Source organism: Crocodylus siamensis, chromosome 2, assembly GCF_052110815.1.
Source record: "Crocodylus siamensis isolate JL-2025a chromosome 2, ASM5211081v1, whole genome shotgun sequence".
Taxonomy (NCBI): domain Eukaryota; kingdom Metazoa; phylum Chordata; order Crocodylia; family Crocodylidae; genus Crocodylus; species Crocodylus siamensis.
The window spans coordinates 205,770,894-205,797,169 of NC_143396.1; the positions used below are offsets into that span (position 1 = coordinate 205,770,894).

Here is a 26,276-nt window from a genome sequence, read left to right on the forward strand (position 1 = left end):
GCACTGGGGGAAAGTGGCCAGGCACCAAAGCTGTGTCAGGGCAGGAGGGGTGGAAAGATGCCAGCATGAGAGTACCAGCCCAGGCCAAGAGGGGTGCCACAGGCCTCCCCTCCTCCTCCTGCAGCCACTCCACTCTGGCCCAAGAAAGACAGGGGCAGCTGGGAGGGCAGAGGGATGAGAGTTGGGAGGGGCATCAGCAGGGCCAGGGGGCTGTGGGTCAGAACTGGCCACTGATGCTTACACCCAAGTCCTGGTACAAAAAAAGCTGAGAACCACTGATATAGTTCAAGCCCCCTGCTCAAAGCAGGACCACCCCAAATATATCATGCCAGCCAAGGCTTTATCTAGCCAGGTCTTAAAGACCTCTAAGGATAGAGATTCCACAATCTCTCTGGGCAGCTCATTCCAATGCTTTACTACCCTCCTAGTAGAAATGTTTTTTCTAATATACAACCTAAACTTCCCTTGCTGCAACTTCAGACCATTGCTCCTTTGTGCTGTCATCTGCCACCACTGTGAGATAACAGGGAGATCCAGATAACAGCAGTTACTTAGAATGCAGGTTTAAGTTCTGTTCTTAAATCTGAATGGTGAATTAATTTCATTACTGAAGAGAATCTGGACAGGTGAACTTGAGGGAAAAAGCGCTTATAAGATAAATGTTGTTGCATCATCCTTATAAAAAGAAGGGATTTATATTAAGGAAGAATACTGAGAGGTGGAACAGGTTTTAAGGAGGAAACAGAATTGAAGATGGCATGAAAATAAGAGGAGGAAGGGTATATAGGAATTGCTGAGACAGTAATGAATGGTGCAAACAGAGTAAATAGAAATGTCATCAAGCATTGTTACTCAACTTCTGTGCTTGAGCAATCAAAGGCTAGCTCAAACCCTTAGTATCTTATTTACAAAACTCACCAAGTAAATGAAGAAAAGTAAAATTTTTGGAACTAAAGCTCCTCTTTACTACTGGTATTTATGCATGTATGAAACTGTCTTATGAACACTCCATATTACCTAATTTGAATTAGGCAATTATTCACATCTGACATCTGAACACCAATTATATTAAATATTGTTTCAATTAAAGAAGTATCAAGGATTGTACAGCTATTTAAATCACATTAACACTATATAAATGCAAACAATGGAAAAAGTTCCCCAATTTAAAAGCAATCTTTGTCTTCCAGGAATGCAGATTTCATAGACATTAGGGCTGGAAGGGACCTCAGAAGATCATCGAGTCCAGCCCCTCACCCAAAGGGCAGGAAGTCACCTGGGGTCACAGGATCCCAGCAAGATAAGCATCCAATTTGCTCTTGAAGGTGTTCAATGTAGGTGCCTGAACCACCTCCAATGGCAGGCTGTTCCAGACCTTGGGGGCTCAGACAGTAAAGAAATTCTTCCCTATGTCCAGCCTGAAACAGTGTCGCAGTAGTTTATGACCGTTCGACCTCGTCATCCCTTGGGGCGCTCTGGTGAACAAACGTTCCCCCAGATCCTGGTGGTCACCCCTGGTAAATTTATAGGTGGCCCTTAGATCACCCCTGAGCCTGCGCTTTTCCAGGCTAAAGAGCCCCATGGCTCTCAGCCTGTCATCATAAAGTCTGTTTTCCTGACCTCTAATCATGCATGTGGCTCTTCTCTGGACTCTTTCAAGCTTCTCCACATCCTTTTTGAATTGTGGAGCCCAAAACTGGACACAGTACTCCAGCCGCGGCCTCACCAAGGCTGAGTACAAGGGGAGAACGACGTCCCGGGATTTGCTTGAGAAGCATCTATGGATGCAAGCCAGCGTTTTGGTTGCTTTACTAGCTGCAGCATCACATTGCAGGCTCATGTTCATCTTGTGGTCAATGATGATTCCCAAGTCTCTTTCTTCTGTGTGCTAGCCAGCGTAGCACTGCCGAGCCAATAGGGATGTTGCAGGTTTTTCCTCCCAAGGTGGAGAACCTTGCATTTTTCAGTGTTAAACTCCATCAGGTTCTTGTCCGCCCATTTGCTGCGCCTGTCCAGGTCAGCCTGGATCACTCGCCTGTCTTCAGGTGTGGATGCTTTGCCCCAAAGTTTGGTGTCATTGGTGACCTCGGCCAGTCTGCTCCTGATTTCAACGTCCACATCATTAATGAAGATAAGGACAGAGCCTAGGGGGACCCCACTGGTCACAGGACACCATGATGAGTGACTGCCATCAATTACTACCCTCTGAGTCTGACCACAGAGCCAATTTCCCAGCCAGCAGATTGTGGTGGACCCAAGGCCACAATTGGCCAGTTTCGCCAAGAGGTGATCATGGGATACCAGATCAAAGGCTTTTTTGAAGTCAAGATATATGACATGAATCTCTTCTCCCTTGTCCAGGTGATAGGTCACCTGGTCGTAGAAGGAAATGAGATTGGTCAAGCAAGACCTACCCACCCGCAACAAACCCGTGGTGGCTATCCCTTAGGATGTTGGCGTCGGCCAGTCCAATAAGGATGGCCTCTTTAATAAACTTTTCTAAGATCTTCCCTGGGATAGAAGTCAGGGTGATGGGCCTATAGTTAGCCGGATCCACTTTCCTCCTTTTCTTGAAGATAGGCACCACATTGGCCTTCTTCCAGTCTTTGGGCACTACACCAGAGTCCCAGGAGTTTTCAAAGATCTGTGCAAGAGGCTGGGCTATGATGCTCACCAGCTCCTTGAGTACCCTGGGGCGTACATTGTCAGCGCTGGCTGACTTGAATATATCCAGCTTCTCAAGGTATTCCTGATGTTCTCAGGAAGGTGTTCCTGATGTTCTCAAAGTGTTCCACATGTCTTCCTGATGTTTCTCCCTTGGTCCTGTCCATCAACTTATTCTCTTTTGGTATAATAATTAACATTTAAGTCATTTTGGAGAAGGAAAAAAAATGCATTTCAACTAGCTATATGCACATCTCTGTAAAAGCAACTAAGATAATTTTTTCAAGATGTAGGGCATTGTTTAACACTTTTCAGACACTTGCTACATTAAACTCAGGACAAGAACATATCCGTAAGTTTTTTTGGGACAGCATGCCACACAATATGCAACACAATTTTAAAATCTTGACTGATGCAACATGTGTTTTCAGGAGGCATGTAATCAGGACTATTTTCCCTACTTCCCATCACGGGAAGAGTTTTCCTGCAGATGAGACAGATTTTGAAAAAATTCAATGAAGAAAATCTTCATATTACATTAAAAACTGAGATTCTTTTTATGACTAAAAATGATGCATTTCTGGTGAAACTAACTGCACTGTAAAGGATGCTTGTGTATCTTACCATCCATTCAGATATAATAATGTCCACTTTTTCAATTGGTAGGTCTACTTCTTCAATTCTTCCTTTGATTAGGGTAACAGTATCTTCAAGTTTATTCAACCTATAATTTAAATTTACAAGTTGAAGTTACAGTTTAACAAGTTATAATTCCATACCTTTTGCTTACAAGTAAATGTCCTTTAAAAAAAAGGCAACACATTTGACTGAGAAAAAGAAAATTATGCTAAATGTTTGCATTTTGCTGTTTCCTTTCCAAATATTGAATCATTGTTCTCTACTGCAGTAAAAAGACTATCTCTAGGTAAAATATTTTCAGAAAAAAAAACTCATATTACAGTTAATGGTGGGAAAGGAATAGTCTTCCTCTTAGGTTATATTTTAACAGAGAGTATACAACAAATTCCACAAGCTAAATCAAGACAAGTGACAAGTGAACATGCTGGTCAGTGGAAGACAAACAAAGCATCCCTCCTCCCTCCCCACCCCCAACTTCCGCCAGTACTGTGCATGCAGTCTTTAGCGTCTCCCCCTCTCTTGGAGTTGCTTGTTTGCAACTCTCCTTCTTGGACCCCCGTGAATAAACCTACAGTTATAGTGTAGCATGCGTATTCCAATAAAAGTGATGAAAACCAACTCTTTTGCAAAGCTACTTTGCACACAATTTGTGTTGTTAAACAAAATCAACTGCAGAGTCGCAGAGAACAAATGCTCCTGAAAGATCAATAATACAGTTATTCTACAATAAAAAGCATTTTCCTCATTACACTTCTAGGCAATGTTATGTGCAATGTTTAATACTGCAGCATTCCAATATTACCTTCTATATAAGGGAAGTTATACTAGAAACATATAGTCTGCAAGAGGTACATTCTGCCATGTCACTGTAGTTTCTGGAATAGTGCTACATTGCAATTTAATGGCTAAACAACTTGAGTTCTTGAATTTTAATATTTCTATTCTCTGTAGTGCACCATATCAATCTTGCTTGCATATGCCATTATCATGACAGCTAATGTTAGAGAGGACAGAATAATTATTCACATCAGTGAAATTTATTTCTCTACTGAAATTCTTATCTCTGCCCCTTTCTGATATCTTACTCCCACAATCTCTCTCTGCCTGACTTTCAACACAACTCAGTAATCTCTTTACAAATTTAATCTAGAAGACAACAACAGACACAATAGGATGGAGGGAAGATAAAAGAGCTACATTAAAATTTGAACTGGTACATATTTAAATAAGGGATCAATTAAATATTCTCTAAAATGTGTGAATCTTTTATTGAAGAGGTTATATACATCCTCAAGGGTGTGACTTGTAACAAACAGAATTATTTCTGATACTAAGAATCAAAATTCAAGTTTGGTTCTTAGGTCTAATCCAGTTAATATTAGGAACTAATTATTTAGATAACTGAAGGGCCAAAAATAAAATTCATTATACAGGCTGTATAACTGACATAGAAAAAAAGAATAATGATGTTTCACCGCTGTACAGAAAAAAATCCAAGTTAGAATCTCATTGTGGTACACTTTAAGCCTCTATTCTGTGAATCACATGAGAAACTAACTGGGCAGCTACTGAGTGCTAGGAAAATGGGTGTGTCACAGGAGCACTTGGGTGCCCTGTTCCTATGAAGGAATAAGGGCTGCTGAAGCTCCTTGAGACAGGCGTTGGTTGCTGGAGCAGCCAGGCTGGTCACATGACTAGAAGCGAGCAGGGCCGGGCCTTTATAAACAGCCCAGGCCAAAGCCTAGCCCCAGTGGGGCAGGACCCAGAGAAAGGGGCCAAGGGGGCCAGGTAAGGCTAAGGCCACCTGAGCCCCACTTGCAAGGAGCACCCGTGAGAAGCCCGAGGGGCTCGTGTTAGGCCCAAAGGGGGGCACACAGGAAGAGAAGCCCAAGGTAGGGTGCTACTATAGAGACGAGCCCAGAAAGGGCGAGTCCGCGATTATAGAGAGCCTGGAGAGGGTGAGTCTGCGGAGGGACAGGCCCCAGTGAGGGGCACCATCTGTACGTGGGCGAGTATACTGAGGGGTGAGTATACTCAGCAGACCCCAGGAGGGGGGCGGATATAATTGGTAGGCCCAAGAGGGCTAGTGGATAGAGGGGTGCCGGCTGCGTGACAAGCCCAGGGGCGCCAGTGAAGGGGCGTCGGTTGCGTGACAAGCCCGGGGCGCCAGTGAAGGGCACATACAGGAAACTGACCAGATAACGTCTGGTACATCTGCGAGGCTTGGGGCGTGCTAAAGGGGAGGTTGGAGGCACACATAGCCCATAAGGCTGGGGTGCACCAGGTCACTCCATATGGAACGGGGGGACAGTATAAGCATAGCACGGTGTCCAGGGCGACAAGAGGCAGCCTCCCTTCTAGAACCATATAACAACAAGACGTGGCAGTCAAGTAAGAGGGTGCTGGACCGCCTACTTGGCACGGCAGGGGGCGCTAGCGAGAGATCACGGCCGCTCCTGCATCCCGCTCCGTGACAGGGTAGGTATCAGTTAATTAAGAAACCTTCTCTGTGACTAGCAGGAATCATGGGACTCTTAATTTTCATCCTCACACTCAGTCAGTCATGCCCCTGCCATTTCTCAGTTCCACTGGCTAAATATGGAACTGCCTGCACTTCATGACATTTCAAAGGCACTTAAGAGTTGCATTTAGTGGGGGGGGGGGGAAAAATCACTTGCTTTCCTCTCTATTATTCATTTGATATTCCAATACATAGATTTGTCATATTATGAGCTTCTCAGTTATGCCTCTTTATGGGAAGTTTTAACAAGTCTGTTATAAATGATCTGAATGTGAACAGGAGACAAACAAAACAGTTTTACAGTAAAGGTAACCTCCAAATATGTAGCTTTAGTGATGGTTCATTGTGTGCTGCAAGGGATCATTCATCACTGTCGTAAGAACAGCTCTCCTTTTAATCCTCTTCTGCCCCCAGTAAAGCGTGCAAATCAGCAAACTTGAAATGAAATGCAGATGGGTATTTCCATCATTTGCTAAACTGCAAATATAACGAGTACATTCTGTATTTTACTAAGGAATGAAAGCGGTGAACGATCCCAAATGAGTCATTTAAAGCAGCAGCAAGACAAGCTATTTCACACAGATGACAGTCTGAAAGCAGTCAAAGACTGAGAAAAAATTTTCTCTTTGAAAAGCATTGGTTATGATGTCAAAAACATCCCAGTCAAAGTGCTGAGCAATAGTTGATCAAAGATTAGAACACTGCAGCTACAGTGTAAAGGCATTCACTTATAAAAGAAACATGCTAGATTATCAAAGTATCTCCTGCAGTGTGACTAGGAAAGACTATTTTGAGGAGCCACTCAGCATTCACCAAGTGTCCTTTCAACCTCCCTTTTAAGTTGGCCATAACTTAAAATTCCCCAATATGCACCCTAAACAACCTCTGGGATCTAACCTCATTCTTCTGACAATACATCCCAAAACCCAGCTCTACATTCCAATAGCTCTAGGTCTTTCATACTCATCCTTCTTTCTTTCTTTATAGCTTGAATTTTTCCTTTTCAGCTGTAGAGACAGCCACCATTTCATCATCACATTGTAGTGAACAGTGTTCCCAGTGACTTTGCAGTAGTTTTTCTTTTTTATTAAATAAATGCTTTGCTGACACCATAGAATATTAATGTTAGCAAAGCAACAACGTTCTCTTCCAGCAAGCAAGAAAACAGAGGTCAATTAGTCTTCCACTGCATCTTTAAGATAGATAAAACACAGCAGGTTGAAAACAGATATAATGCAGCATGCCCTGTAACAGGAAACTCCATTAAAGTACACTACTGTCATGCACTCCGACATACGATGGTTCTCTAGCAGCACACCTGCAAACCTAAGGTACACTTTAAATATGAAGTTAAGAAAGTATTAAATTTACTGATATACAAGGCATATAAATAACGCTCTTTATTAAAGCCTTCATTAAAAAAATAGCAAAAATTAGCTAGGATTTGACAAATTTTCATTTCAAAGGGCATAAAGAGAATTTAACCAACGAAGGCCATAAAAATGAATGATATTTGTCGAGTTACAGAATCTGAATAGTACCAATAGGGAGAAGGAACTGGCAACATACCTATAGGGTGGGGTACACCCTTTTCATCAACACACTGACTGAAAAGGATCTTGGAGTCATTGTTGACTCCAGGATGGATATGAGCTGCCAGTGTGAGAAAGCGGTCAGTAAGGCTAACCGCACCTTGTCGTACATCTACAGATGCATCACAAGCAGGTCCAGGGAGGTGATCCTTCCCCTCTATGCAGCACTGGTCAGGCCGCAGTTGGAGTACTGTGCCTGGTTCTGGGCGCCGCACTTCAAAAGGGACGTGGCTAACCTTGAGAGGGTCCAAAGGAGGGCCACTTGCGTGGTCAGAGGGCAGCAGGCCAGGGCCTACGAAGATAGAGTAAAGGGCCTGAATCTATTCAGCCGTCACAAGAGAAGACTGAGAGGGGATCTGGTGGCCGTCTATAAAAACTCACCAGGGGGACCAGCAGAAAATAGGTAAGGCTCTGTTCCCCCGGGCACCACCTGGGATAACAAGGAATAACAGCCATACATTGATTGAGATTAGGTTCAAGCTTAATATCAGGAGGCATCACTTTATGGTTAGGGCTGCTAGGTTCTGGAATGGGCTCCCAAGGGAGGTGGTGCGCTCCCCTACCTTGGGGGGCTCAAGAAGAGGTTGGATAGATATCTGGTTGGGGTATTATGATCCCAGCACTCGTTCCTGCCCAGGGCAGGGGGTCGGACTTGATGATCTGTTCAGGTCCCTTCTGACCCTAGAAACTATAACAATTCAGTACAGTGCAGCCCTGCAAAATTGTACTTATCTTGTAGGATCCCATCTACACACTAGGATTTGTTTCCTAAACACTACCCAGTATTCTATAGCTCCACCTGTAACAGAGTTGGACCTTGTAACAAAGAATATACTGACCCAGCCTAGCAACTGGCCAAGCAAGGCTACGTAATGACGCCTAAAATGTTGGTATCCACAGGGAGCCCCAGCCTGCATAAGTGCTTATGCCACAGCTAGCACCAGTGGGAAATTTTATGGAAATATTAACCTAAATACAGTCTTGCTTTGGGCGCAATCAAAATTGCAGGTGACAGGATTGTATCAAAAATCCATTTGTCAAGGATGAGGATGATATACTGCCTTGGATTGTGTCATCTTCCCTTCATCACTGAAGACTAGCACTCAATACCAACCAAAAGAGAAGATTCTGCAGGTGTGAGAAGAACTGATGCTGAACTTAAAACAGCTATTGTAAGTCACTTCAGTTCTAGTACTAAACTTTCCTTACCTAATGATGTCCATGGCCTGATAAACAATTTCTGACTGGTCAACTCCAATCACTTTCTTCGCACCTGCTTTGGCAGCAAACATGGAGAGTATCCCAGTGCCACACCCAACATCCAAAACCACCTAAAATAAATAAAGTAATATTAGCTTATTTTCTTTCCTGCAAAAAGAGTTGTTCAATTTCCATAGTGGGGAAAACATACCGCAAATTCAGAGAAAAAAGGTAAAAATGCTACCACCTCTAGCACAAGCTTGACACAAAAGCTCAGATAAGAATTCTTTACAATCATTGATTCACCAAAATTAATGGTTCTAGTCTATATACTTGACCTGGAGAGAGGAGAAAATGTTATTTAAGTATGTAAAGTTCAAACTGCAAATAAAAATGTTAAAATGTTAATTTACAAACAATGCAGCTTAAACATCTGAATGGCATTTAAACAGCATTTTAAGTAACATGATTACTTATAATTATCTACTTGCCACAGTGATTGTTCATAGTTGGAAATGCAGTTATGACAAGAACTTCCTTGCAAGTACCTGTTTAAATTTATTGATGGGTTTGTTGCAGTGGGAGGAGGGTGGGATTGCCAATGTTGACTGATCTTTTAATCAGGTGTCAGCAAACTATGGCTCACAGGCCATATCTGGCCTGCGAAGAGACTTGATGTGGACCATGTTTTTGGCAGACCTATCTCCTGCTACAGCCCTGTTATCTTATCTGACCCACGTTCTGCATTTTACTAATGGTGGGACCTAGTTTTCCCTGCTCTGTGCAAAGGATTGTTCTCTCACTCCCCAGCTGCAGCCTCAATTCACTGCTGCCACTGATTTATCTGCTCCAAATTGTTGCCTGCCATGCTTTTCAGTGGAGGCTGTCTTAGAGGGAGAGAGGTGAGAGAACAGCCCTCTGTACAGAGAAGAGAAAGCTGCGGCAGCAGCAAAGGATCACAAGCTGCTGCAGGCTATCAAAGGCTGTTGACTCCTGCTTTTATTGGTCCTATGTAAATCTACAGAAATAGCACCGTCTTCCCTGTTTCCTCAGTTTATGAAACTATTCCTCAAGTTATGAAACTACCACTTTAACTCCTTCTCCATGAATTCATGGTGTATCTTCCCTACTATGGGAAATGTTTCCTGCAGATGCTTCTATACTGCAAGACTACGGAAGAAAAGGAGTTCCTTCATTATTGAGGATGGAAGAAGGAAACCCATTCCACCTAAACTCCTCTGTGCTAAAGTTGGAGAGGTGAGTAGAGACCAATAAATTAACAAAATTGTGACAACTTCCCCACCTTTGAGCTTCAACAGAAAGATCATCTCAGAGCAGAGTATTATGGCTTCACTAAAGGAAGAAAGGAGCTGCATGTTTAATAAAAGAACAGTTATGGCAAGGAAATCCTCACTCAAAAGATATTTTTGATGCCTCAGCTGTCAGTTGTTATTTTTTCATAACACTGGCCACTTTGCTTCTATCCCATTCTGCTTTGTACAAGCCATATTGCTTCCTTTCCTCTCTTTTGGCACAGCATTCATCATAGACCCATGGTTTACATCAGGGATAGGCAACCCCCTGGCACACATGCCAGAGCATGGCACATGAAAGTATTTTGCTTACGTGTGCCATGAGGTGAATAGCGGAGGGAGCTGTGAGGACCTGGTCCTTGTTGTGGCAGTACAGATCCAGCCCCTTCCCCACTATCCCCTTGAGGTGTGTGTGCAACCACCACTAGTAATGAGTAAGGCAGGGGCTCTGTGGACCCCAGTGCAGCTGCCCATAGCCTCCCCAACACCTGCATCAAAAAGCCTGGACTCTGTGGCAGGCAGCAGGGGCTGGCCCAGAGCCCACGCTGTGGACCCCAGGCAGCTGAGAGGCTGAAAATCGCTGCACTAGGGTCCACGGAGCCCCAGTGTTGGGGCAGACGACAGGGAAGGGGCTAGGGCTGTACTGCCACAACAAGGATCAGGCCCCCTCGTGGCTCCCTCACTGCCTGCCCCAGCATGCCAACATCTTACAAATCGAGGTTATGGGTGTTTTTAGCACTTTGCCCAAAAACACTGCCAATCCTTGGTTTACATAATTTTGGGCATATTATCTTTTGAAAGGATAAGAGGACAGGTCTTCATTCTTTTCTGATTTGCCAGCAGCCTTTAACATCACTGGCTACAAACTTGCCCAGTTGTGACAACTGTTTTTAGCTAACCCTCTATTATTTGATGTATTTAACATTTTGCTGTTAGAATTTCTGTCCAACCTCACAACATTTAAAGATGAGGAAAATTTTAAAATATATTAATACCTCAAAACTTTTTGACTGTTCAATGCTCCAGGAGCCTATGTGTATTCCAAACGGGAAACACTCATTTATTCAAATTCATTGGTGGCACTTGTGAATTATTATGTTCAGAACTGTGTGCAACAGAAATAAGAGCAAGTCTCAGATAACTCCCCAAAAGTTGCCCAATAAAAAACAGTGACAACTGTATAGAGGTGCACTGATAAATATTTTCTTGGCTGATACCAATAGCTGATTTACAGAAATGCAGCCAAGCAGTGTGGCTCCCTGCAGGGAAGTCTGTGGAGGGAAGGGTGGTGGTGGGAGGGACAGATGGAGGCTCCTATGGTGGGGGAGGGAGTGGGGCAGGGGCTTGGAGCGCTGCCCAGTCAGGATAGTGAATTGGACCTGGGGCCAGGGTGGGGAGCAGGCAGAGTTGCAGGCGGCTTGTCCAGGAGATCAGCATCCAGGCACTTAAAAAATGGTGGCAGTGGCACTTGAATTGAAGCATGTCAAATGAGCTTCAGTTTAAGTGCAATGAACAACATTAAGCACCAGGACGCTTTTAAGCAGAGCAGAGCTGAGCGGGGGTAGATGTAGGCTGTCTGCTGTGCGTGCGGTGCTCTCTGCTCTGCAGCCTTTCCCTTGGGAATCCCATGCTAGCCATGTGCCCCCTGCCCACTTAGTGAGAGGCACAACTCACTGCCCCCACCACTGCTAGGTGGGCAGGGGGACACATGGCCAGCATGGGGCTCATGAGGGAAAGACAGCAGAGCGGACAGCCTCAAGCCCACAGCAAGCAGCCTGCATCCAGCCCTGCGCACAAGCCTGGAGAGCCACATGCCCCTCCATGCCCCCTCTGGGGGGGTGCACACAGCAGAGGGGAGCCACCCCCCCACCCCTCTGGCAACCTGCCCACTGTTCTGTCCTGCTCCTGGCCCTGGATCCCATTCACTGCCCTGGCTGGGCAGCACCCACAGCACCTGCCCCACTCCGTCCCTTCACCACAGGGATCTCAATCTGCACCCCCCAACACACCCTTTCTCCTCCACAGACTTACCTGCAGGGCACTGCTTTTCACGCTACCCAGCTGCATTCCTGGCCTCATGCACGCATGTGGGATGCACATGGCATCTGGAGGCTCCAGATGACACTATTGGCTACACTAGCCAAAAAAAAAGGCCAATAGCCAATAATGCTAATTTTCCTTTCATCGGTGCTGATACGATATGTAACCGATATATCAGTGACCTCTAAATTGTACTGTGATAACACGTAGCAAATTAAGGTAACTATGATTATAAAAATGAACTGAAATAAAGTGACCTAAAAAAAAAAGTGTCTTAAGAATCACATTCTATTTCTGGAACAGAAGACCTCCCTTGGGAAACATTAGTGCGAAAGAGAGACGGTGAAAACTACCCATTCTTGTCACTCTTCCAGCCATTCCAGTAAGTCAGTGCTGTAGCCAAATCGTATGCTACTACCTTTTGCCACTGAAGTTCTAACAACTAAAAGCTACAACAGCCTCAAGCTAAAGTCTTCTGAAGAAGTCTTTCGGATACAGAAATGGACAGTAAAAGAGATGTTCTTACAATTGCTGAATCCCTTGTTTTCCAGAATCATCCTGAAACATTTTACCTGTGGTAGTTAGCAAAATTACTGAACCATGACAGCTGGAAATGGGTACCAAATATAAACCTTTGCAAACCAATGACCATGCTGTAGAGTTGCACAGAAGAGAGCAATCGCCATAAATGGGAAAAATCAAAACAGACAACATTTTGGACAGTTGCCCTGGTCAGTTAAAAAACAAATGGAATAGCCACAGGGGTTGGGAAAGAGTAGTCAAGCTGCAGCCCATTTCAGAAACTGAAACACATGAAGAATAATCACCACTTAGCCTGAGGACAGAGGTCTACAGTTAAAGTATTCTTGCAGCGATCACATATGGCCACTCACCAGAGATCCAGAGCAGCTGGGCTGGCAGTTTGGCAACACTGCAACATATTACAGCATTGTAGACCCCAAATTCTGTACATGCTCTACAGTCAGTTTCAAATAAATACAAATTTCCCCACTAACAGGAATTAATTAGCCTGGCTTCAGAAAAGGAAAAAAGAAGTCAGCTTTCTACCCAAATAAATCTATTCTCTCAATGGGCCTGTTTAATATTTAGTAAGAACAAACTTCTGAGTACAAAAAAGGAGAACAGATGTCTCATAAAATGTCACTGATATGTCACAGACCATAACACATCTACACAAAGCAATCTCTCTGGTACACGAGATTTTGACTTCAAAGGTAGAGCCGTAGTTATATAAATGGATCATTTTCTTTTCTGAGTGGGACATACTAACTAAATGGAAGTCTCCCATTCTTCCTGCCAAATGCGGATGACAAATTTATGTTGAGAGGCAATGGACGATAATTTAAGCCACCTTGTGACAAAACCACTGTTTCTTATGACACCAGGCATAGCAGAACAACCTGCTCAGTATCTCACATAATTCAGACTGCCCCCTCCTTACTTACAAGTTATACCATTCCTTTTCTTTTTGAACACTTAGTCTAGTCTTTGATTAAATGAGATTCTTTATGGCTGACCTATCAGACAAAAGGTGGTTCAGTCTTGTGGACCACATCTATTGTGATAGAACACACAAAACTAAACTTGGCTACTCATACTACTTATGAATAAGACAGCCAAGAGATTGACAAACAGAAGATCAAAGGGAGGTGTAATTAAGTTCTCAATGTGAACCTTCACAACCCCAAGAGTTTGGTAAGAACTGCTGCCTTCAGGAATCGTGTTGTAGGTAGAGGAAGGGGGAAAATATAAAGAACATTTGAGGTGATCATGCTGAGAAACTTTATCTAGGAGTTTAACAGGGTAGCCAGACATAGGACCTCTTGAAAAAATTTCTCAGGTATTCACCATTATGGCTTTCACTTGATCAGTACCGTATCACAGAACGAGCATTTGGACTTGTGCTTGGACCAGGGTATAAGCAGATATGGTACCCTTCTCCTGGACACTAGGTGTATGAGACACTGAACTTATTTGTATGAGGCTTAAGCATTGGGATAGACAGGGAGGGAGAAATTTCACATGCAGTCACTAATCTGAGTGAAACGAAAAGATGTATTTTAGCATTCTTTTCAACTTAATAGTGTAAAGCAGGAGAAAAAGAAAAGAATTTTTCTTGTCATTTTTAAGCAAAGACATCATGGCTTGGCCTGATTGACCTGATTCTGGAGTAGCTTGCCTTTACTTTTTTGTTTATCTTGGATAAAAAGCAAGTCTATCATACTGCTGTGCAGTGGAAACGCAACACATCAGTTTTTCAATGCTACTTCTTGGTCTTGAGAAATAAGTGAACAGCCTATTACATACGTGCTAATTTAATGCCATAATGAAATTAGACTCCACTTCATGAAAATGTATGTAGACAACAGATATTAAGAATGAGCTTATCAAGAGCTAAGCCTAGATTCTGTTAACACAGCTGAAATCAAGCCCAACTGCACCTACTAAAGATGGCTGATACCACTAAACAACAGGAAAGGAAACAACATGTATGAAGGAAGGTGCCGAAAAAGGGGGAAAACAGATTATGTGGCTGAATAGCACACCAATAGAAGCACATAGCAGGTAAGAAGAAAAGGAAGAAGGGGCAGGTAAGCAACTGAAGATTGGTTAGTTGGTTTGATTTGGCTTCCCAAGGAAACAAATTAGGTGGCAGAGTGCTTTGGAAACAGAATAATAGAACAGAAGTCCTCAGAAGTCAGCTAGTCCAACCTCCAGCTCAAGGCAGGATCTTCCCTGCCTAAACCATTCCAGACAAATGTTTGTCTAATCTTCCCTTAAATACTTCTAAGGATAGTGATTCCACATCTTTCCAAGGTAACCTATTTCAATGCTTAACCACCCTTATGGTTGAGGACTAGAAAATGATATTTAGTAGAGGTGCACCAATACATCGGTCCCATATCAGATTGGCACCAATACAGGGAAAATAGAAAGTATCAGAAATCGGCTTTTTTTTTTTGGTGACTGTTGCAGCCAATAAAGTGGCTCATAAATGCCCCGTGCACACGCACAGCCGCAGCGCACATGGGTCTAAGAGTACAGCCTGCCAGCTTAGAGACCAACATCTGGCTGCTAAGTCTGGTGTGGGGGAAGGGGTGGTGGAAGGGAAGAGGTGTTGGGGGTAGATCTAGGCCCCTGGGGTGAGGGAGGGAGTCAGGCTGGGGCAGATGTTGCTCAGTCAAGGCAGGGCAGGGTGCAGGATGGAGCCACGGCTTGTCCGGAGTGGTGGGACACAGGGGTGGGAAGCTGCTCCTGCCATTGCATGCACCCCAGGAGGACATGGGAGGTGTGTGCCCGGAACCACACGCAGGGTGGGGTGGGCTGCCACCAGGGCCAGGCTCTTCACAGTGGGAGCTGGGAGGGGGCGTTGTGGGGGCCTATGGCTAATTTTGCTGCCCCCCCCACCACACCTGCTCTCCCAGCACTGTCCCTGCCCACCCCAAGTGCAGCCTGGCTCAGCCCTCCCCCCACCCCATGAAGAGCTCAGTGCAGCCCCAACCCTAGCCGCCAGCAGCATCTTGCCCTGTCCCATGCAAATCCAGTGGCACACACTCCCCATGTCCTCCTGGGGCGCCTGCAGTGGTAGGAACCACCCACCCCGCATGAGCCATGGTTCCGTTCTGCACTCCGCCTCATCTTGGCTGAGCAGTGCCTGCCCCAGCCCCACTCCTTCCCTCACCTTGAGGCCTTGATCTGCTTCACCCCCCGCTTCCCCCACACTGGACTTACCAGCCCAATGCTGGTCTCCAAGCTGCCTGGCTGCATATCAGAATTGGATCGGTATTGGCCAATATGGCTCCTGAAAAATTGGCCATTGGTATCGGCCCAAAAAAACTATCAATGCAACCCTAATGTTTAGAGGCTTGTTTTTGAGAATCTGCTTGTAGGTAAAGTAGATAGCGTATTAGAACAATGGTTCAGGGCAATGACAAGGGTTACTTAATTTCTAAAAGCCTGTTTGTGACAAAGTTTCCTTCACGGTCCAGTGTGTCTGAAGCCAGGAGACACACAGGCTGGGAAAATGAAGACCTGTACCACACTGTTTCATAACGTGAACAGTGTACCCAAACAGAGACAGAGGAGTCTGCAGCACTGGCACCAGGTCACAGTGCTCAACTGCGGGGCCCTTGGGAGTTCCAGTTTTGGTAGACAGACCAAATTAGGAGGCCCAATAAATAACCACATTGAGATTCATGCATATGATGGATTTGTGGGAAACAAAGGAATATGCTGACAGGACAGAATGTGAACAGTATAATGAACACAGAGAGATCAATCAATGATGGCCAGAGTTGAAGTCATCAGGGGGGAGAAAATACAAAAAGGAGGGATTTCAGAGCAGCAAAAGGGTTCCTGAGAGGGGAACCTAAGGCCACCACAGACAGAGGGCACACAACCAGTTTTGCCCGCCCACCCCACTTGAGAGGGTTGGGCCTCAGCCTTCCAATCTCCAGGCTGCTGACATCTGACATTCAAGAAAGAACCTCAGGGTGAAGCTCACGTACTGGTCAGATGTACCTTCCTGGTCAGATGGACTACCAAATAGGCCCAGTTCATTTAGGTCTTCCTCATATAAAACACATTTCCCAAATCTCTGATGCTACTTGTTTTGATGGACAACCAATTTGTCCATAGCTTTCTCGAAGTATGAGGACTAAAACTGGACACAGTACTGCAAGTGAAGCCTCATCAGTGCCAAACAGAATTAAAGGATCATTTTCTCAGTTTGGAAGTGACCCTCCTATTAATACATTCCAAAATGCTGCTGGATTCCTGTCCACCTCACCCCAAAAGAGCACACCTTTGGCTCCAATTCAGCTTCATATTCTACAACAACCCATAGCTTCTTTTCCGCAGTACTGAGCCTAGCTAGTAATTCCCCACTTTATATTTGTGCATACAAAGGTCATTCTAAAGCTTAATCATAGAATCATAGAAAATTAGGGTTGGAAGGGACCTCAGAAGATCACCTAGTCTAATCCCCTGCTCAAAGCATCCCCAGCTAGATCATCCCACCCAAAGCTTTGCGTAGCTGCATTTTGAGAACCTCCAAGGATGGAGCTTCTACCACCTCTCTGGGTAACCTGTTCCAGTGTTTTACTACTCTCCTAGTGAAAAAGCTCTTCCTAATTTTTAACCTAAACTTCCCTTGCTGCAACTTGAGCCCATTGCTCCTTATTCTATCATCTGCCACAACTCAGAACAGTCTAGCTCCATCCTGTTTCGAACCTTCTTTCAGGTAGTTGAAGGCTGCTATTAACTCCCCTCTCAGTCTCCATCCTCTAAACTAAATAAGCCTGGTCTCCTCAGTCTTTCCTTATAACCAAGTCATGTCTCCATCCCACTAACCATTTTTGTCACCCTCCGCTGGACTCACTCCAATTTTTCCACATCTTATCTGTAGTGGGGGGTCCAAAACTGAACACAGTACTCCGCATGTAGCCTACCCTCCAGACCAGGAGCAGGCAATTATTTCAGATGGAGGGCCACTTAATGAGCTTTGGCAAGCTATCGAGGGCCACATAGGTAGCCCTGTCCCTTGACAGGTGCCACACTCCCTGGTTGCCATCTTGGGACCAGAAGTCTTGCCTCCTAACCCCTGATATTTGCCATCAGAAGTCCCTCCCCTTGCCCCCAGAAGTACTTCTTTTGGCAAGAGGGGTTGCCATCTCAGAACCAGAAAAAAACAAACTATATTCTAAAAACGAAACATCTATTACAACATTCATTAACTTGGTTTCAAAAAATATTTTTGTCCTGATTTGCATGCATTTGTGTAGTGTACATGGAGGTGATTGTATAATAGCTTAAAATGAAGTCTTACTTTTGTATATTGTGGGAAGGTGGGGGGGGGTGTATGTGGATATGTGGGGTGTGGGGGGGTATGGGGTTTGTGGGAGCTGTAACTGTGCCAGGGGAGGGCGGCTGAGAAGGTTGTGGCATGTGTGAAGGGGGAGGATGGCTAAGGTGTGAGTGCATGTGTATACTGGTGCAAGGAGGGGGGTGTATGTGTATGGTGAGGTGTACATGTGGGACCCCACTACGAACACACCCCCCTCCACACCTCATCCCTCCTTGCCTACAGCTACTGCCACCAGTGGCAGCAGCAGACAGTGAGGCCTCAGGGCACACACGGCCTGTGGCAGGAGGAGTCCCTGCCAGCAAGAGCTCCATGCGCATGCTGCCCCTGGCCACGGGGTACTGGTCCCAGCTCTGCACTGCCACCCGGCCGCTCAACGTCACTTCCCCTCCCACTGTCCCCCACCCCTCCCATATCTGCCAACATGGCCCTTTTCCTGCCAATTCCCCACCTTCCTGCCCACCGCCCACCCGGCACTATGCCATTCCCGGCTGCATGGCCGGGACTGCTCGACACAGCAGAAGCCAGTCTCGCCTGGTCAAGTTTGTACTCCCAGATGGAGGGAGGGCAGAGAAACAGCTCCAGGGCTGCCAGGCCAGAAGCCTCTGCTAAGCAAAAGCTTCCAGTTGGGGGTGAGGTAGGGCTGGGCAGGCCTTGCTGCTGTGGCTGCTGGGTCCTGCTGCTGCTTTAGACAGGTAGCCATGGGCAGATAACAAGTTTCTAATTTTTTTTAGGGGCCCCATGGGCCAGAGTGAATGGCTTGGTGGGCCAAATTTGGCCCACAAGCCATATTTTGCCTGCCCCTGCTCCAAAGTGTTTGCAACTCAACCCCATTTGTAATATACCTGCAGTATCATTCCTTTTCACAGGGAAGTTACAAGATCCCAACATGAAATAAAACAAGATCCAACTTCAAAACCTTAGCTGATATCCACCTGAAGAACCGTTAAAGGAATATCATTATTCCATGCCCTGTGGTACCACTATAATTAAAAAACTTCATCCTGAAAATGGGTAAGAAGTTAAATTTAAAAAAGGGAAAATTAGGTACTTCTTGCCCAGTGGGAGTTTTTCCTTAAAACAGCCAAACATTAGGTATCTAGAGAAGTCAACTAAAAGGATGAGGATCTATCAGAAATGACCTCAAATTACATTTTTAAAATAGCCAAAATAACTGGTGGGGAAAAAAAATGTTTACCAGCAATAGGACAAAGAAAACCATAGTTGCAGTAGCAACTGGGAATAAGAGTATCTCAGCAGAAATAACAGACACCAAAAGCTATGAAACAGGAGTCTTGGCTCCATTTCAAATCACTTGATAATCTGGCAAAAAGCCCCTGATTCACAATATAAAATAATTATATCTGAATGTGGTCCCAACACTAATTTCATTAGGGCCCCTATAATGCTTTTATCCCGTTAGATATGGGTTAAAATGTACTGGGATTGCCATAAATAGAGCCTGCCCAAAATAGATTTAGTTTAAAATACTGGACAAGAAAGGTTTAACTTAAACATGTCATCATAATTAATGAACGCTCCGAGACAGCATACAGAACAATGACAACAATGATCAGCATTTCTGTTATCAGCTCTCTGCACCCTCCAGCAGTTGAATAACACTATCACATAATAAAGCTGGAGTACATTAAATCAAATCATTTGAATGATACTCTATTCCCAGAGCTAGGAGGTATCCAAAACCCAAGGGATAGCTACCAGAAGAAAATCAAGCACTGCAGAAATATTTCATCTGCTCAGCTGCTTCCTTTACCTTATCCTTGAAGATGTGGAGGTTTTGGTATATGAAGTCACGATAGCTTTCTGTACGCACTTTGTCCTATAAATTAAAAATAGAAACAGCATTTACATCATCCAGTTATGTAGAGAAAACAGGCTGAAAGAGGAGACACTTCTAGACAATTTTAGGACCTATCATATAACAAAGTCTTTCCCAAATTAAAAAGTTTATTTAGAAGCAAATCCTACTGACTTTTTATAAAACGAGCAGTCAGGCTGTAATAAAGACATCCAGGTATATACAAAATGTAATTTACAGTATCAAAGTCTCGCGTACTTAGCTCCTGAACAACAGCATGTTTTAAAGTTATTAAAAATCAACTTATACCCCAACAACACTGTCAACCGAAAGGTATGGAAGCTCAGTGTAAAACAATTATCTTACATGAAGACTGAGACATGAACTAACTTAAATATATTACAGATCAAAATGGAAAAAACAAGGTGTGTGACCCAAACTTCTTGCTTTGTTATAAACAAGAGCTACTGATCAGATTTGATACCAGGTTACTCTGCTTTACTTACGGAATCAGAGCCAGCCTTAGGGAAAATGGTGCTCTGGGATAATTTGTATTTTGGTGCCCCCACTAAAATGCTGGGTGCTGCTGCAAACAAAGGCAGAGGCAGAGACAGGCAGGTAGGAGTGTGGGGCACAGTCTGGAGGGGAAGCAGAGCAGCATGGCACGCCAGGCAGGGACCACTGCTGCTGGGCAAGAGCAAGGCTGGCAGACTGGAGCAGGTACCACCACTCTGCCCTGTTGGCACATGCCCAGCCCAGCTCCTCCCGAGCAGCTGCTGGAGGTGAGGGGCAGGCTGGGCTGGGCACTGCTCCTCCTGCCTGGGGCACAGATTGGCCAGGGCAGAGCCAAATGACAAGGACAGCACTGCTGTGAGCATGGGCACCCCCCAACTATGGCACCCTGTGCGGTTGCCCACTCCTAAGGCCAGCTCTGCATGGAATCATTCTTATTGGCCAGCCAACACTGACATACTTGTCTTAGCATCTGCAAGAGCGTAAGTCATTCAGGCTGTACAGCTCACAATGCAGAATGCTAAAGTAACAAAAAAAAGAACATTACCGAGCACTAACGCAACATGACCCAAGAAGCTGGCAGGCTTTCAAGCACGCATCTGAATATCCGTAGTACATTAGCGTATGTAAGCTGGCATATTAGCTCAGCTTACCAGTGAGCTAACATATTGATCCACATAATACGCATAGGCAGGCACTCAAGCTGACAGCAAGCTGTAAGTTTTAGAGTCCCAGTTGCAACTGCCAGAGGTTCAAGCGTCAGAATGAGGGAAAAGGAAATTAAAAAGCCATTTTATTTATCTATGACTCCAATTAAAGTGACCACAACATTACTTTAGATTAAGAAAAGACTTGGATGCCACTGCCTGAATTTAAAAGTTAGCACAGCACTACTGAGCAGTTAAGGATCAGGAATTCCTATTCAATGTAGGAAACTATATAGGGATAGCTTTTCTTGAACAATTGCCAAGAAGTTCATCTTATTAGAAAAGCAATTAGTTAATGACTGATTAAGAATAAAGCATATAATCCTGCAAGCTTTATCTTTACATCCTAATATGATAAGTCACTTTATGGATAAGGGAAATTAGTTCTTCACAAAATATATTTGAAAAAAAACAAAAGCAAAAGGTACAAAAAGCTTAAGCACTAAAAAATTTATATTTTTTTGATAAAACTGTAAATTATAAAGCCTTCTATTTGAGAGGATGGATTTTAAAGAACTCATATATTTAGCACTCTCTTTGCATCACTATATAACTGGATTTGTGGCCAAGAAAAAAATCAAAAGGTTCAGTATCAATCGGGAAAGCGGTGAGCTGGAAAGCTTTCAGCTTTACAACCTCACCACTCGCGTTACTCAGCACTGCCCCAACTTAATCAATAGAATACCAACTGCTGTCCTTACTATATGCACTGCTGCTCTAGTGAGCTATAGCCATTCATTTCAAGTCCCTCTATTCACCAGTTCCCTTCCAGCCTCTCATTAGAATGAAATCTGAAAAATAAGTAAGTTTATCTTAGACAGTCCTCAAGCAATGTTTAAATAAAGTGTACAACCATTTCTAAGGAGTGACCCATTAACTGTTCTATCAGTTTAAAACCACAACATTCTTCTCCTTGGAAATGCTGTGAAGCAGACACCATGAACACATGACCTTTCACACTTCCACTTCTCCTAAAAGGCTCTAAACTAATAGAGAGATTTTGGGATCACAAAAGTTTTTTTTTCAGCTTCAGAAAAATGTTATATTATAAACTATAAATAGTTCTAGAAACTACAGAACTACAAGTTCTTCAGATGTTCAGGCATTACCTGTAGCTCCAAATCAAGCTCTCTAAATTTTACATATATCAGCTACGTGGGTTTTCCTCCCTTTCACCCTAGTTAACAAATAAATTCCTCTACTCTCTAAATAAGAGTATCAGTCATTCAGACATACTACACTGGGGCAAATTTGTACCAGTATTAATCAGTTTCCAAGTCCTGGGAACATGTCTTGACCATTTATTTTTATTTTAGAAAATACATTATTTTCTATTTCCAGAATTTTTTTTCTATTAAGACAATTCTGCTGGATCGATGCATTAGCTCTATATACTGACAATGCTGTTCAAGGTTGCCTTAAAGCAGATTTAGGTCTAAAGGTGAGACAACCATTATATTTTTATTTTTATTTTTTTTTAGATATCAGGAAGCTAAATCTGTTACCAATGCTACACAAAAGTGAGCACATTTAAGGTCTTCATCTATTCTGTTTAACTTCATAATCAGTTAAAAAAAAATCTACTAGTCTCTAATAGCCAAAAAAAGTATCATGAAGGAGACAAGAATTTTCTGTTGCAGAATGAAAACATCACAACACAATTTTGCCACATCACAGCAAAGGTACCTTAATACTTCAAGTTTGTACAGAAATTTGTTTACAAGTGTTTGACCTCTTGAATTATATCAACAATCTTCCTAACTGTTCAGTGTATTGCTTTCAGTATGCTAAACTGAAATGATTAGCTAAGTCAACTGAAGAAGACAGCACTTAAGGGTTAAAGTACATTTTTGCCTCATCAATTTCAGTCTTATGGGAATATTAAAAATGATGGAGACCTTCATTATTTGTGCTATATTGTGTTATGCACTGTATTGGGAATATTACAGAATTCAGCTGAAATTTACTTCTACAACACACACGGCATGAAGTGCAAATGGAACAAGTCTTGATTGATTTCTAACACTCAACCATATCTGCAGTTTTACATTCCCAGTGCTTCTGCGACAAACAGGAAGAATTTATACAAAGATCTAGGCATGTTAAGAGATGAAAAAAGCAGCTATTTTTCCTGTGATTCTTTCACCTGACATTCACAGATAAAATACCATCAAGCACTGAAAGGGTTAAAAATGCAGCTGCTCTGCAGCATATTTATGGGCACAGCCTGTTTCATTCCTTCTTTCCTCTTTAGTACAAGCAAGACACATTTGTGCGCACTTTCTAACCTTTAGCATCTCTTCATGTATCCCATAATGCCCATAGGAGCTGAAGTAAACACCATCCTCATCCTCCTGCAGGTCCGCAATGGTGTTAGATGATGAGCTGCTTCTGACATCTGCGTTCATCACAAAATCCTGTGCAAATTGTCTGTAATCAATTTGAAACATACCCTTGAGACATGTTTATGGGACCATGAAAAAGAAAGGGAGGGGAGGGGGTTCGAGAGATAAGGAATGTGAATGCATATGGGCTTTTACAACAATGAAAGCAACATTACAGTTTAAGCGTGCTGAAACTCCCCCTGCTGGTTTGTAGAGCAAGCTACCGCATGATCATTTGCTATTCTCCCTGCATTTTAACAATCAGTAGTTCTACCGCATTTTAGACACTAAATTTCAGCTGTGTGAAGTCATCAGTGTTTTACTCTTGCTGTGTCTCCTTCCATCTACTGTATTTAGACATTAATGTTCTAGCTATTACTCATCCAAATCAAACTGCATTCATATTTTAACAAAAAAATTTCCCTTTTTGCCAGGTGTTTAAGGGAAAAATAGTATGTCAGAAGGTCAAAACAGAACATGATGGCATTCATAAACTCTAGAGATGGGGTGCAATGTGTGTCCTATATTAAGAGTTTCAAGTTGCTAATATGGATTTTAATTTTTTTTTTTTGCCTTGGTTCTTAAATAAAAAAAGCCCTTGATTTTCTTGGTTCACCTTTGTTTTAGAAAAAGAAATCATTTTGAGAATACCACAAATTTAAATGCAATACAAACAGATACCAGAGCTATATCTATAATCAACATCTTCAAATAATATAAACCTTTATAAATCCAAGCAGAAATGCTTTGATCAGGCAACCTTTTTATTATGAATTCTAATTGGAGGCAAGATGACAAGTGCTCCTAAGCAAATTAAGTGCGGGGTTTTTCAAAAGCACCTTGTAGCTTGACTTTATTTAAAAATGTTGGCTTGAATTTAACATGCTGGCAGTATAAATACATTTTCACTGTCAAAACCAGAACTGTTTTTGAACACAGGTTCATTTTTAACCCTAATGTTTCAAATACAAATAAATATCTAAAGGGTCATTATGAAGAGGGTAGAGTTAGACTTTTCTTTGTGGCCAGAATCAAGGAAGTTGGAGATTAAAAAAACCTCTCACTGTGAGGTTGATAAAGCATTAAAACAGGCTACCTAGAGAAGCGGAATCTCTACCCCCCTGGAAGTTCTCAAGAGCAGGTTAGAAAGACACACAGCTAGGGTGGTTTAAGCAGGGATCATCCTGCCCTCAGCAGCAGGCTGGACTAAATGACTTCCCATGGTCCTCTTCCAGCCCTACTTTCCTATGATCCGATAATTAACTTCATACTTAAACAAGACCCTAAGTTGGACTATTCATGCTTAAACAAATATACATCTTGAATGCATATGCAGTATCACGGCCTTCATTTTTAGCATTCTATACATTTCTTTTTTTTTTTTTTTTTTTTAACATAAAACATGTACCTACGGCACTTTCGTAAAATTCAAAAGAGCTACTAGAAGTTGCATCAAGACCAGGTCGGATTTGATTTAAGTCAAGGGCCAGAAAGCCTAGATTTAATAACTGTTTTCTACAAAAAATGTGCTTTTGTTGTTTAAGTATATTATTCACAACTCAGAGATAGATGTAGGTTTCATTTTTGGAAGGTTCACACTATACAATTTAATGCAGGGTTTTTTTGCTATTTTTCAGATTAATTTTGTAGCTACATCAGAAAATGGAATTATGACTCAGCTATCTTATTTACCAAAGGTGACTGAAGCAGATACTTGTGAAGTCACTGGGAAGTGAACTCTCTCTAATTCACTATATTAATCATGATATTGAGGGATATTCTTGTAATGCTGTATTAGGAGGACATCAGATGAGCACTGTTGCCATATGTTATTAGTTTGGTGCTTTCTTCAATTTCTTCTAGACTTCTTCTCATCTTTTATTTCTTCTCACTTTTACAGCTTGGCAAGCCTGCTGCCATGATAGGCTTTCCCTTCTACCACACCATCCCCTCATAGTTTCATAGTACCTAGAGTCGGAAGAGACCTAGGTAGATCATCTAGTCCGACCCCCTGCCTTGGCAGGAAAGAGCCCCGGGGTCAGATGACCCCGGCAAGGTGCTCATCTTACTTCCTTTTAAAAATCCCCAGGCTAGGAGCCTGCACCACTTCCCCTGGAAGCTGGTTCCAGGCCCTAGCTGCCCTCACTAGATCTCAAATCAAACAGAGAGGCTATTGTCAGAAACTTATCCCTCAACTTCCAGAATATTCTGCTCAAAATGTTTCTCTCTCATTTCTACTGCCCCTCTTCTTGCATGCATCTCGAGAGACCTCCCCCTTGCCCAGATCTACTCCAACCCCAACAATCTTCTATTCATTTAACTACTTGATACTTTGCACTTTTCTCATTAAGAAACTGGGAGGCTGTGGTGAAGACACCCACACAGTCAAATGGGTCGCCAACTGGCTGGAGGGCCGCACCCAGAGGGTGGTAGTGGATGGGTCCTTCTCAACCTGGAGGGATGTGGGCAGTGGGGTTCCGCAGGGCTCAGTGCTCGGGCCCGCACTGTTCAACATCTTCATCAGTGATTTGGATGAGGGGGCAAATTTGGATGAGGGGGCAATTTTGAGTGTCAAATTTGCTGATGACACTAAGATGTGGGGGGACGTGGGCACATTGGAAGGATGCAACAGGCTACAAGCAGACCTAGACAGGTTACAAGGGTGGGCGGACAAGAATAGGATGGGTTTCAACACAGACAAGTGCAAGGTGATGCACCTCGGGAGGAACAACTGGCACCATACCTACAGGTTGGGGAACTCCCTTCTTGTCAGCATGGAGGCGGAAAGGGATCTGGGGGTCATCACTGACTCCAAGATGAACATGGGCCGGCAGTGTGGGGAGGCAGTCAGGAAGGCCAACCGCACCTTGGCATGCATCCACAGATGCATCTCGAGCAGGTCCAAGGAGGTGATCCTCCCCCTCTATGCGGCACTGGTCAGGCCGCAGCTGGAGTACTGTGTCCAGTTCTGGGCACCACACTTCAAGAGGGATGTCGACA

General features: G+C 43.6%; 1 protein-coding gene across 1 annotated transcript in view; it reads right to left on the bottom strand.

Moving 5' to 3' along the window:
• The window catches only part of PRMT3 (protein arginine methyltransferase 3), a 119,761-nt gene that overhangs the window by 75,495 nt on the left and 17,990 nt on the right, over nucleotides 1-26,276 (bottom strand). The window contains exons 6-9 of the mRNA XM_090032862.1: nucleotides 23,181-23,322; nucleotides 19,628-19,693; nucleotides 8,626-8,747; nucleotides 3,289-3,388 (exon numbers count right to left, since the gene is read on the bottom strand). Of these exons, the coding sequence (XP_089888988.1) occupies nucleotides 3,289-3,388; nucleotides 8,626-8,747; nucleotides 19,628-19,693; nucleotides 23,181-23,322 (430 nt within the window). The remainder of the gene's footprint in view (nucleotides 1-3,288; nucleotides 3,389-8,625; nucleotides 8,748-19,627; nucleotides 19,694-23,180; nucleotides 23,323-26,276) is intronic.